The 13,156-nt window shown below is 38.2% G+C and overlaps 1 protein-coding gene across 3 annotated transcripts; it reads left to right on the top strand.

Annotated features, from left to right (window-relative positions):
• Window positions 1–1,149: 1,149 nt before the first annotated feature.
• On the top strand, window positions 1,150–13,156 carry brox (BRO1 domain and CAAX motif containing). 3 transcript variants are annotated; one of them, XM_020617007.1, is made up of 13 exons: window positions 1,150–1,266; window positions 1,753–1,872; window positions 2,182–2,288; window positions 2,742–2,838; window positions 3,521–3,616; window positions 3,762–3,834; window positions 4,386–4,491; window positions 4,911–5,000; window positions 5,177–5,262; window positions 5,484–5,565; window positions 7,798–7,948; window positions 9,072–9,231; window positions 10,667–13,156. In XM_020617007.1, exons 2-13 carry the CDS (start codon window positions 1,772–1,774, stop codon window positions 10,748–10,750), a joined length of 1,233 nt encoding a protein of 410 aa, XP_020472663.1. In that variant the 5' UTR covers window positions 1,150–1,266; window positions 1,753–1,771; the 3' UTR covers window positions 10,751–13,156. The 3 variants fall into 3 exon arrangements, with proteins under 3 accessions (XP_020472663.1, XP_020472665.1, XP_020472664.1); XM_020617009.1 differs by having other exon boundaries at window positions 1,771–1,872; XM_020617008.1 differs by lacking the exon at window positions 1,150–1,266 and adding an exon at window positions 1,412–1,538.

Below are 13,156 nucleotides of genomic sequence, written 5' to 3' on the forward strand. Positions count from 1 at the left end.
TCAGAGACTGTGCACCTTTGTTAATGTTGATTTTGGGGTGTAACTATCACATTTAAACAAAATGAATTGCATTCAGATTTTAGAAAAAGGAAGAACAGATGTGTTCTTTTCTTTCATCCAGTAGTTGCAAAATATCCCACTATGGCTGAATTTGCCTGTTTACAATGTACATCATTGACCAAGTACCACAAGCTTGATGCTGATGCTGCTGCTATTGCCTTCCAGCTGACCGAAAGAGATTTTTAAAGGAACAGTGGCAGCATTGTTGTTGACCTACGAGTACTTGTATGACCTAGGACAAAGCTAGAGACTCCTGTTTGTCCTCCTAGTTTTTTATTTTTATGGTGTCTTTATGTGTTATATGTGGAGTGAAAATGGAATGTGGATGATAATTTCACAAGTAAATCCTCATCATGCAATAATTGTATTATAATTCATGTATTTCATCATTGTGGCATCTTGCATGTACCAGGTGTCCCTGGCCTTAGATAAGTGCCTTAACCTGATACTGGTTCACCTCAGTGCTCTTCATGGAGATTTATAGTTAATAAATGTGAAATGAATGTGACCTAATAAACTAAGTTGCTCTTTGTAAACGTAACTGCTCTTCCATTGTCACGGATGAAAGGACCTAACTCTGTGATTGTGGGAAGGTTTCCTGGAAATAACTGTATAAATAGGTCAGAACTAAAACAGGGCTCACTGGGAACACTTCAAGTTAATACCACTGGCTATCGAGCCTTTCACTCATTAGATAACTGGTACCTAAAGATACAAACATGTTTTCCAGTCATTCATGATTTTAACAGGCCTTTTAAGGAAATTTTTAGAAAAGTCTGTAACTGCTAATGAATTCAGCAAAACAAATTAAATCATTATGAGAACAATAGTATAATTAACACCATATTTCATAGTTTCAGGAGCTACATATAAGAGATTATTAGGGAATTATGAGAGCTCTTTAATAAAACATCAAGTTAATTAGTACGACAAAACGCTCCGTCCAGATAGAATTTCAGAGTGCTGTTAGAAATAGACATTTAATGACATGTTTAGGCCCGTTTCAGCCACTGAACAGTATACACTCAAACAAAAATACACCTGCTAGAAGCTTCATCTGAGGTATGGCAAGTCACACGTCATGTGACCAAAACCGTGTGCTTTCATTGGTCAGCTTTGCTCCGTCTTTATTTCCGGAAGTAACTTACAGTGTCAGACTTTCCATAAGGACTGTCAAACATCAAATCTTTAGTAGCGTATCGGCAGGTAAATGGTAAAATTGTAACACATTTAAATGGTCAATTTATTTTTTTATTTGCTGTATAATAAGTCAGTAATCCTACCGTTTCAGTTTACGTTTGTAGGTGTAGCCATACTTAGCCGTTAGCTGTTGCTCCCCGTAGCTTACGTAATTGTCTTTAGCCTAATGTTAAATTAGACAAACAGATTATCAAAGCATCATTCGCAGCAACTCAAAGTAACGTCGGGGGGTTTCTATCAAATTTGCAGCAACTGTGGAAAGTGGCACAAATTGTTCGGCAAGTGTGTCAACACAACCGCTAGCTAGTTGTAGCGTAAAATGACGTTAGCCAAGATGACACAAAAGCTATCTAATGCTGCCTGGTCAATAAAAATCTAATTTAAATGTAGCTGTTCCGGAGCTCATCCATTCTGATACATCCAAAATGTATTAACACCAGAAACAGAACTCATTCATTGTCTGTCATGCTATACTTTTGCTACCCTCTTTAGGTGTGTCCTCTTCCACAGGATGGCACATTGGTTTCACAGAAACCCACTGAAGGCAACAGCTCCGGTGTCGTTTAATTTTTATGGAGTTGCAGGGAGCCCCGCTGCCAACAAGATTTGCAAGTATGTCGTATCTCCACTCAATATACAGGGAACAGTTTTATCTGAGTGGACTGTGACCATAATCATATATACATACATATAAGCTAAAGATGTACATATATACATACATCGTGTTTGTCTGTTATTTTTACCATAGGTCAAGATAATGTAATGATGGTACTAATGGCATACTGCTGTCAATATAATCATTGTCACCTACTTGTCTTACAAGCTGGCAATGCTTTGCTGTTCATAATCACTCTGAATGCTGTAATAATAGGCATCATTTAGAGCATCTGTTAACAGCAGTTGATGGTTTGACATGTTCAGTGATCTAAGGACGACCAGGGCGAGACTGTTGGATATGTTTACTGATGTTACCTGCAATCCTGAGATCATGAAAAGTGCCACAGATGCATACTTCTCCCTTTTGCAAGGTATGTATACAGTACATATCAACAAATGAATCTGTTTTTCCTTTAGCAGGCCAGTTACTATAAACTCATGCTGTTCATGGAATGTTTTTAGATTAGATTAGATTACCAGAAGTGCAATAACAGCAGTGCTGAGTGCGCAGTAGAATGCGGTAGTCATTCCACGTTGGGGTGGAATGTTTCGGCACTGGCACAATGGAGGTGGTTTTGAAGTATGTCCGCACAAATGCTTGGGCGAGGGACACGTTTCCTAAAAACACTGAATAAAAATGTAATTGCATACTTATTTTGTAAGCATTCATTAGTCAAATGCACTTTGTTATTTAACACAGTTGAATGATTGTAATTGGGGTTTTCCTTTGCCTGCTAACACTGCACTGACTTTTTTGATTTTTTGCTTTGCATCTAACAGCTGCTGCTTTTTTTTTTAATATATATTACTTTATGGTACAATAGGCTTTATCATATCCTTGGATGGAACTACACAGGAGAACAAGATGAGGTTCATCCAGAACTTCAAGTGGACCGATACTTTACAAGGAAACATACCAAGGTAGAAGGATAAGAATGAGTATTTCCATTCCCATAGTAGGTGGAAAGAGCCATCACATGCAAAGAAATTTCAGTCATATTTGAATGATACAATGATGCATTAGGTAAGAGCTAGTGGTGGTTGTTCTTAACAGCATATTACATCTGTTTACAATGGGTACTGGAAGGTGAAGGAATTCTGTGTGGGGAATCAATCATTTCTTACAATTAGAAAAACGTATTAAAACACAGGAATGAACTTTATTATTGTTATATTTTATAGCAGTGTGTCACATCTGACCTTAGTGCATTTCATTGTTCAGTTTTTAATGACATTGTCAGAAATGTGTCAGTTCAGTTATATGTTTACTGCTGAGATTAAACATGCAGTTGTACTGCACTGCATCATATTGAGGAGTGTTTCAGATTTATTTATTTATTGTTTTTGTAGAATATTAGAAACACTTATCAGTATAATGTACTCCAATACAGCACCACTAACTGTGGCCTCAGTGCTAAAACATTTAACATATTATCTCTATGACCATGTCAAAACCAGAAAGAAATATAAGCATTCATAAAAGTTGAATTTATGGCAGAACAGTTGTATTATATTATATTAAACTGTACAGTTGCCCCCAATAAGGTGAACACCCAGCGTGTGATTCTTTATAATTCATTGTCTCTCCTTGCTCTCGTCCCAGTGCCCAGCAGGATGCAATCTTTGAACTGGCCTCGATGGCTTTCAATGTAGCCATCTGGTACACCAAGTTTGCCTCGAGACTAGCTGGGAAAGAAAAGTATGTGGTTTTCCTGTCTATGTTGTTGCATTCACTTATGTTACATCAGCCATATGTTAATTAATCCAAGATGTTACTATTGTGCATGGCTTTGTTACTCTATTATACTGTATATTTGATACTGTTATGTTTCCCTGTTCAATAGCATAACAGAGCCTGAAGCTAAAGATGTTCACCGGAGCCTGAAGGTTGCTGCTGGAATATTCATAAACCTCAAGGTGAGGTAGCTTTTAATTGAGCTGTAGACTCGGATATTTTGACACTGTGATCCCAGTTCACCCCCAGTCTTACCTGTTTTTGTTTTTTTTACTAATATTGTATTATTTCTATAATGTACTCTGCATGAAAACCAAATACACCAGTCACTGATATTTGTTTTGTGTGAATCATCAGGCCTTTGAATTAGTTTTTGATTGATCATTTGCTGTTAGTCTGATGGTGTTCTAATCAGTGGACTCAAGCTCTTGTCCAGAGAATTCCTGACATTTGACACTGATTAAAGTACATTTTATTCTGTTCCTTTGCAGTGACCACAATGCATATGCCATTTTGCAAAGTGGTGTAAAACATAAAAAAGCTATAACAAGGGCATTTTGTTAAATGCCCTGAAACAACAACACTTTTCCTTTACTTCCCTGCAGCACACAGACAGATTAATACACTCTCAAACACAAAGCACAAGCAGAAAACGTTATATATGAATAATCAACTAATAACGTAAAAGATACTTTTTAAAAGCAAGTAATATGCATTAGTGTGTTTCTCGCAGGCAGTGCACATTCCTCGCCTCATCACCCCGGCTGAAAAAGGCAGAGACTTGGAGCCCAGAGTGATTGATACATACATCATCCAGTGCCAGGCAGAAGCACAGGAAGGTACGGTATCTACATTCAATTAATTCAGACCTCAACTTTTCACTAGCCACTGTAGCTTGTGTGTCAGACACATTTCGATTATATATGTATTCTGTTGAAGTTTTTATCTGATATTCTGGTGACCTTTTGGACATATTAAAATGTTTTATCTTAACAATTTATCTTGTCTCAGCTTCTCATTACTCGACTACAGAGGTCTATTTATCTTTATTAGCTATGGAATCATTGTGAGCAGGGATTGGCTGTGAAAGGTTTATTCTGAACTCATGTTTATATGAACACCAGTCAATGGACAAGTGCATTATGGGGAAACTGAGTGGCCCTTGGCAGAGGCCTGCACTCTCTGAGTGCTGTATTGTACTGAGTGCTCTCTGAGTGTTTGTATTTCATTTCTTAACCATCTCTTCTAATTTTTACAGTGACGATTGCCAGAGCGATTGAACTGAAGCACAATGCCACACTCGTAGCAGCCCTGGCATTCGAAACAGCAAACTTCTATCAAAAGGCTGGTTAGTGTTTTTCTCTTACAGTTTACAGAATATTTCTTAAAACATTACAATACCCATTTTTAATCTTTATATAGGTATTTGCAGAATATGAACCACGTGTCAGATCAGTTACCAAGTCAGTACTGAAGCAGTTTCCATTTTCTAACAAGCTATTAAAGGTCAGTATTTGTCTGCAGACCACACACTGAACACCTTGGAGCCAGAGTGCAGCAGCAAGTGGAGGAAGTATCTTCAGCTGAAGCTGCACTTTTACATGGCTTATGTAAGTCCCTGCTTATTCCAATGCAGTTCACAAGGTCTAAATCCAAACTAATGAAGGCCTTTTATTAGTGTGTTAACTAATATTTATATAAAGGAACTTCACTGGACATACGTGTGCTTTCAATGTAGCATTCTCCTCTGTACAAAGACAGAAAAGGAAAAGACAACTCAAGTTTATTCTGCCTACACTGCCTTATGATTATACTCATTCACTCTTTTCAGGCATACTGCTATCATGGGCAGACACTGCTGGCAGGGGACAAGTGTGGTGAGGCTATAAGATCTCTCCAGGAAGCAGAAAAGTGTATGTATGGTTAAAAATATTTTTTAACCTCATACCAATTGTATTGCACTGTTGTTATCTATACCAGTAAACACACAATGCTGCCATTACACCAGCTATTGTGGCTTACCAGGTAAAAGTCATGTTATACAGAAGTGTACAATATGTACAGCATGTTATAAACCCCATTTCCAGAAAAGTTGGAATATTTTCAAAATGCTATAAAAAGTAAAATCTGTGATTTGCACATTTTCTCTAACCTTTTATTTAACAGACAACAGTACAAAGAAAAGGTTTTCAGTGTTTTCACTGACCAACTTAGTTTTTCATTTTGTAAATGTAAACACATTTAGAATTTGGTGCTTGCAATACACTCAAAAAGTTGGGACAGAGGACAAATAAGTTTATAGAATATTCCAGTAACATTGTTCTGTTCTTCCAAAATCAGCAGGTTCAGGAATGTTTCACAACAAAAGATTGCAATCAATTTATGTCTTTCACCATCTACACTACATAATATTATGAAAAGATTCAGGGAATCTGAGGAAATCTCAGTGCGTAAAGGCCAAGGGCAAAAAACTACTGTTGAATGTGTGTGACCTTCAAGCACTCAGGAGGCCCTGCACGAGAAAACGTCATGCTGCTGTGATGAATACAGCCACATGGGCTCGGGAGGACTTTGGAAAACCATTGTCACTTAACACAGTCTGCTGCTGCATCCAGAATTGCAGCCTGAAACTCTGCCACATTAGCAGGAAGCTATAGATCAGTTCCGTGCAGAAAGGCTGCTGAGTTCTCTGGACCGAGCTCATCTCAGATTGACTGACAGACAGCGGAGACATGTTCTGTGGCCAGATGAGTTCGTGCTTCAGCCTGTTTTCAGGAAGAATGGATGTTGGGTTCCCTGTGCCAAAGATGACAAAGCCCATCCAGACTGTTATCAGTGAAAGGTGCAGGGGCCAGCATCTGTGATGGTGCGGGGCTGCATCAGTGGCCACAGCACCAGTAAACTGCATATGTGTGAAGGTACCATCAATGCTGAGGCATATGATGGGATTTTAGAGAGACCTGCTGCCATCAAAGCAACATCTTTTCCCTGGAAGTTTGTAGATATTTCCGCAGGACGATGCCAGGCCTCATTCTGTACATGCTACAACTGCTTTGTAGACACATAGTGCATGTGCTCGACTGGCCTCCTGCAATCCACATCTGTCTCCTGCTGAGAAAATATGGCACATCATGAAGAGGAGAATCAGACTGAGGTGACCACAAACTGTTGAGCATCTGAAGTCTTGTGTCCAGCAAGAATGGGCCAGAATTCCACTTGAAAAACTGCAATAATTAGTATCCGGAGTTCCCAAATGATTAGAAAGTGTAATTAAAGGAAAGGTAATGTAACACAGTGGTTAACAGGCCTCCTTCCCAACTTTTTTTTGTGTGTGTTGCAGGCATCAATTTCTAAATTTGTTTATATTTACAAAATGCAGTTAAAATTGGTCAGTGAAAACACTGACAACCTTTTCTGTGTACTTTTGTTAGTTAAAGGTGTTTTGCAGGGAATTTTGCCTTCATATATATATATATATACACACACACACACGCTGTGTTTTCATTCCTTGTGGGGACTTTACATTGACTTACATTCATCAAGTGTAGACTTTCCAAGGAAATCACTAAATTTCGGTCCTCATGATGTAAGTAATACAAAGGCACACATATATATATATATGGGACAGTGGATTGCTGAGGGGCAGACAGGAAATAAGGGAGAGAGAAGGGGAGACCTGCAACAAAGGTTGTTGATGCCTGTTGATGTCACACACACACGGTGCCTGGCATATGGTGAGCTGCACTGTAAACATTCTGCTATTGGGGTGCTCAGATTTTAGTTCTTGGGAAATGTCCCAACTTTTCTAGAAATGGGGTTTGTATTATGAATACATGCATTTAAGATGTCTTTGTTAACTGCACTCTGCAACTACCCTTATACAGTATGTATCCAATTAGTTTGTAGATAAAGCAGCAGTTATAAAAGTTTAGGGTAGACAGTATAGAACATATTATATGCCCACTTGGGTTCAGTAACATGTAGAAACAGAATGAATTTTTCGTATCTAGGTCATGACACAGGTGTTTCCTGTGTGTTGCAGCACTATCTTTTGCACACATCATCATGTTATGGTTTTTTACTTGATTCCTGTGCCTCAACCGCCAGGGTTTCTTGTGCGTTAACACAAAGACTACTGTGTTTAGGTTACTCCCGTGCCGAGGCGTTGTGTAAAGAGTACCGTCAGACCAAAGGCCCGGGCACCACAGCCAAACCATCAGAGCAGCTGTTCTTTCTCAAACTGGGCGGCCTCATTAAAAACACACTGGAGAGGTGCCAGAGAGAAAATGGCTTCATGTGAGTTAGTCATGCATGTAGATGCAGATGCTGCATGCATCGTTGGTCTCAGATGGAAACATCTGTACTGTATCTGTGACAAAGTGGTAAATGGGGTCATATTTTAGTGGAAGCATTTACAGTTCAGGGGCTGTATTCACAAAGGATCTTATCTTACCACCCTGCCGCTGGTGAATTGGCTTACAGGTGACCAGTCTGTGGTAGTTAACAGGAAATAAAATATTCATCACTACATAACAAGAAAGAACAAGAGATACAAATTCAGTTAAATTAAGTAAAAGGGTTTATGAATTGCTCTTTGGCTAAAAACATAGGAGTCCTAATGCTAGCACTGACTGTCCCTTATTTTTAAGAGTTTCTCCTATCTCAGCCACTAATAGCCACTTTTAACCTTAAGATGTTTTGCGAATATGGCCCCAGATGTGCAAAAAAAAATCCACAGTTACATTCATGTGGTAGTATTGATGGCAACAATGACTCAAGACAGTTAACTTTATACCTTAAATCTCAACACTAGGAAGTGTATTTAGTAATTTTTGTAATGAATTGCATCTTTCTCCTAAGAACAAGTGTGACATCACTGTTTTACTACACTCAGTGCTGCAAAGCAGACATTATAGAGTTGTAGATTTTCTGACAGTTGCAGTTTATAGTTTTAGACAGTGGGAAAACAGACATGCCAAATTCAACACTACTTCAAGTGAAGGCTTTATGTCTATTGGCAAAGTTGCTGGTAACAGAAAATAAGACTCAAACATTTCAGTAATGTGCTTTATGCCAGTTCTCTTCCTGTATTAAGCTGCATGTTTATTTTAAACTCACTTGTAATGCATTTCCACCAAGTGAAGTTATCCTGATCAGATGCACTATAAATACAGGCCCAAATCATGTAAAACACAACAGATTTTGTTTGCTATTGTATGTATCTGTCTCAGAAAATCATAACGTCTGATTAGCATCAGCTTGTCTTGGTTACGCCACTGGCTTTCACTGTAGATAATAGTATAACTTAGATAATAGTATGTAGCTGCTATCATTCCCATTTGTAACATATTAATTGTCTTTATGGTGTAAGTGTCAGAGATTGAGCTTTCCATTTTAAATTCTGGACATATTTCCTCAGATACTTCCATAAGGTCCCAGCTGAGGCACCCCAGCTGGAGTTGAAGGCGAGCTACGGCCTGGCTGAGCCAGTCCCCTTCGAGCTGCCACCTCTTAGCGAGCAGTGCACCGCTGAAGTCTATACCACCTTTGACCTGACCAAGGGAGCCAAAAATGACAAGGTACTACAGCTCACCCCAAATTTTGTTTAAACATGGTCTGTGTACCCTTTGATATTTTGATTTCACCACTCAGAGGACATCAGGCGAAATGAAAAAAAAAAAAAAGAGTCATTTTGTTGTTTTACTGCCAAAATGAGAAAATGACTTAAATTATCTTTTTTTCTGCTTGTACAGAGCAAACAAAATGTAGGACTCTCCACAGGCGTTGCATCCAAAATAAAGAGTTTGTCATATTATTTCAAAATTTCAGTTAGCCTACAGCCCAAAACCCGTAACACAGTATGTGTAGGCTGCTTTTGTGTGTGCTTGTTTTGTTGAGGGTGAGGACGGGGGTGCGAGTCTGACTCACCCCTCTGTTTGCCCCAACAAGTGATGTAAACAACCATGCCTCACCCTCACCTGTGCTCCACAGTGTTCTTGCGATGAATATCTATTTTAACAAGGCTAGTAGCCTAAATGGCAGTCACCTCTGTTGCCAGAAGGATACATCCTGATTTATCGTGTATTTTCCTTGTCATAATTTGTTTCGTAGCTGCATTCTAATTCATTTTGTTCATAGATTACTCCCTTGTTCTCCCAGTTAGATTTTAATAAACAGGTTGCTGGGTGTAGGCTAGAGTGTATATTATCATCTTTTATTGTTGGACATGCACCTTTTGTAGCCCTATATCCCATGTTTAAGAAATGCATCCCATTTTCATATTCCTCTTCAGTATTTGTGTGTATATTGTAAAATATCTGAAAGAAGTTGCATTATTTCTGTAAATGTATCAAGGCCCATAGCCTAAATCATAAAACGAGCTGTTAAACAAATCATGTGTAACCTTATCAAAATATCATATATTAAGTATTTATTGATGATTTGACCATAGTGTTCTTTAGGGACAGCGTCTTTCTGACCTGTGTGTAGCCTACAGTAGATGTCAGCCTGCAGGTCGTTATGAAAACATTTGTAGATACGCTACAGAAATCTTTATTAGGATATAACAAACTCTTATTTTGAAATAGGATGCAATGTCAGCTGAAAGCCCTGCCTTCCGCTCCCCTCACCTGGGAACAGAAAATATATGTCTTATATTTCTCTTTTCTGACACTATTGAGTAAAATTGGACTATCTTCGTGGTTATTCATCTGTTCAAAACTTAATTCTCATTTCTCTTTCTGTGAGCAGAAAATGTAATCGACCAAAGCTACACGTGAAAAACAAAACAAAAAAATCCACTAATATTTATTATGCAAGCAGAAAAAAGAGAATTTCCGTTATCCTGTTTTATTGGTTTTATCAATTAAACAAAGAAACGGCTCAGGGTTTTCATTTTCTCTGGCATCCTCCTGGCGGTGAAATCAAACTATCAAAAGGTACACAGGCAAAATGTGCAGTAGACTGCATGACAGTACAAACATTCACAAAACCAAAATGTTGTTTTAACTCCAGGCCAAACCCAAGGAGGAAGAGGTGAGACCAATGAAGGAGCCAGATCTGAAGCCTCAGAAGGACACAGGCTGTATCATATCCTAAACTTTCCACAGATTCTACTTTCAGCCTCATACTTCAGCACCATCGTTGTAAAGAGCATTTATATTTTTTTCCCATGTAAATCTCCATAGGAAAAATTCATTAAAAAAAAAAAAAATTATCCATGTTTTACATTTACATTTATGCTGAAATGTGTATTGTATTTAGGTATGACTGCCATTATCACTGCATAAAATCCAGAGCCAGTTAAACATTATAGTATGTGGCCACATCCTCAGAACAGCTCATATGTGACATTTATCGCAGAGTTAACTAGTAAAACACACTGGAAGGAAGACCTAAGCGTCGCTTAAGTGCTACTGAAGTGTGATTCCATTCAATCCACACTGAAAGTGAGACATGAATGGCTTGTTCTGAGTGTTTAAGTTGTCAGATCAGCTCTCTGTCGGACAGCAGTGGGGCAAAGAATCTAATCCGGACTGACCAACAACACGTGTACTGGAAAAATAGTTTATCAAATCAAATTTATTTAGCTAGCACTTTAAAAACAACATCCAGCTGACCAAAGTACTTTACATGGCAGAATAAAATCACAATAAATGACTAAAATAGAGTAAATAAGATCAGTGCACATAAAAATAAAACCGCACAATAACACACAGTTTAACATACGTTAAGATTTTTATGTAAGATCATCAGGAAGAAACTTTGTTTTTATGTAGCTGATCGATTTATTGATTATAATGGAATTCTATCTGCAGCGTGAGACACGTGTAGAAAACGCTTCTAAGGGCGTTTCCAGTGTGTTTTACCAGTACACCTTAAACAAACAAACAAAAAAAAGAAGCAAGCAACCAGTTCTTTCAGGTTGGATTATGGTTAGCAATTACGTGTCAGCAGCAAAGGATTGTTCTAAATTAAATTAGGTGCGACTGTGGTTCAGTGGGTAGAGCAGTCGTCTCCCGACTGGAGGGCCAGAGCTGGCGCCGCAGATGGCTGTCATCGGTTCTGTACCGGAAACAAATTCCTTGTGTGTAACATACTGGGCCAAATAAAGGTGATTAGGTTCTAATAATAAATGAGCCTTATTGGTAATGTAGACCTACTAATGGTGCCTTTGGCTGCAATGTAAACCTGTTCACTGTGCCCCCTTACACAAGTATCTGAGTTTTAACTGTCTTGGCACTGGAGTGCTTTGGTCTGAAGATAGCTGGCTGAAGCAGTGGAAATTAGCCCAAGATGATGGTGATCTAAAAAAAAATGTTGTAGTAGCAGCATCTGAAATCAAAAAGACAAATTAAATATTCATCACTACTAATATGATGAAACAATCTAAGAGCCCAAGTCGGGAATTGCATTTGCACAATCAGTCTGTAAAATAAAATACACTTAGATGACTGGAATGCATTGCAGGCAGATATTTATTCAGAACTTCCTTACACATTTATGATAATCAAAAGAAATTTAAATCGGTAGTAGACACACAAAATGAACAAGACTGCATGTGTTATCTTGGGTGCATTTTGCTTTGTAGCAGTTTACAATCTATTTTTAATTTAGATCATATGATGTATGCACTGCAGTTCTTTTGTACATGATTTGACTTAGGTAGCTGTTTTCTACTTTCTACTTCATTTAAGAAAGCTGTGTTACTGGATAAGATATTATTTAACATGGTGGTGTCCATCAGGGGGTGTTATCCCAGATGATTCTTAACTTATTTGTGTTGTTATGTAATAATATTTTAGTTGACAACTTAAAACACAACAGTGTACAATTCTGTGTAATTTGTATTATATGTTCTTGATGATGTTTCGCCTTGTTATGTTTCAGTGGACACGTCAGAATGACTGCTGTTACATACAGCATTTACTTTTGTAAACTTTTCAGTTTTTGAGAAAGTGCTGTTGTTGATAGCTGACACAGTGTGTAGGCACTATTGAGTGTTATCCCCTTCCTTAAAAGCAAAGATTGTGGCACAGCCATCAACATACTTGGGGTAGAGGAGCACATCAATGTTTGCTTCTAGAATAATTGTATATGTTGCTGAAGAGCTGCTCCAGCTGCTTCATAGTTACTCATATTGTCAGACCCACGCAATGTTGTGATGAAGCACAACTAACAATTGATGGAAATGTCTATAAGTGATTATACAGCTCATATGTACTTGTTCACACCTCTACATGCATAGTATCAAGCAGACAAATGTACCTTCTCACTAAATTTCTTCACAGCACACTGTAACATCTTTGCACTTTATACTTTTCTCCTTGTGGTCTGGTTAGGTTTTAACTGACATGTTGGAGCAGTGGATTTAATTGAGCTCTTTAGTCTTCTACTTAAAAGGTGTGTTTGAACAGCATTACAGTGTCCACTCCTGTATCTCATTATTGTTTCTCTAATGGTGTTCTTCATGTATTTCAAACGGTATTAAATCATTCAGAAATC

The sequence above is a fragment of the Monopterus albus genome, unplaced genomic scaffold (genome assembly GCF_001952655.1).
Source record: "Monopterus albus unplaced genomic scaffold, M_albus_1.0 scaffold182.1, whole genome shotgun sequence".
NCBI lineage: Eukaryota > Metazoa > Chordata > Actinopteri > Synbranchiformes > Synbranchidae > Monopterus > Monopterus albus.

What these genes read in the sequence shown, in the direction of transcription:
- brox (XM_020617007.1), top strand. Translation starts at nt 1,772, where the DNA reads ATGGCACATTGGTTTCACAGAAACCCACTGAAGGCAACAGCTCCGGTG. An exon ending in ATACTTCTCCCTTTTGCAAG is followed by an intron (nt 2,289 to 2,741) that starts GTATGTATACAG and finishes ATGGTACAATAG; the next exon opens with GCTTTATCATATCCTTGGAT. An exon ending in GAATATTCATAAACCTCAAG is followed by an intron (nt 3,835 to 4,385) that starts GTGAGGTAGCTT and finishes TGTTTCTCGCAG; the next exon opens with GCAGTGCACATTCCTCGCCT.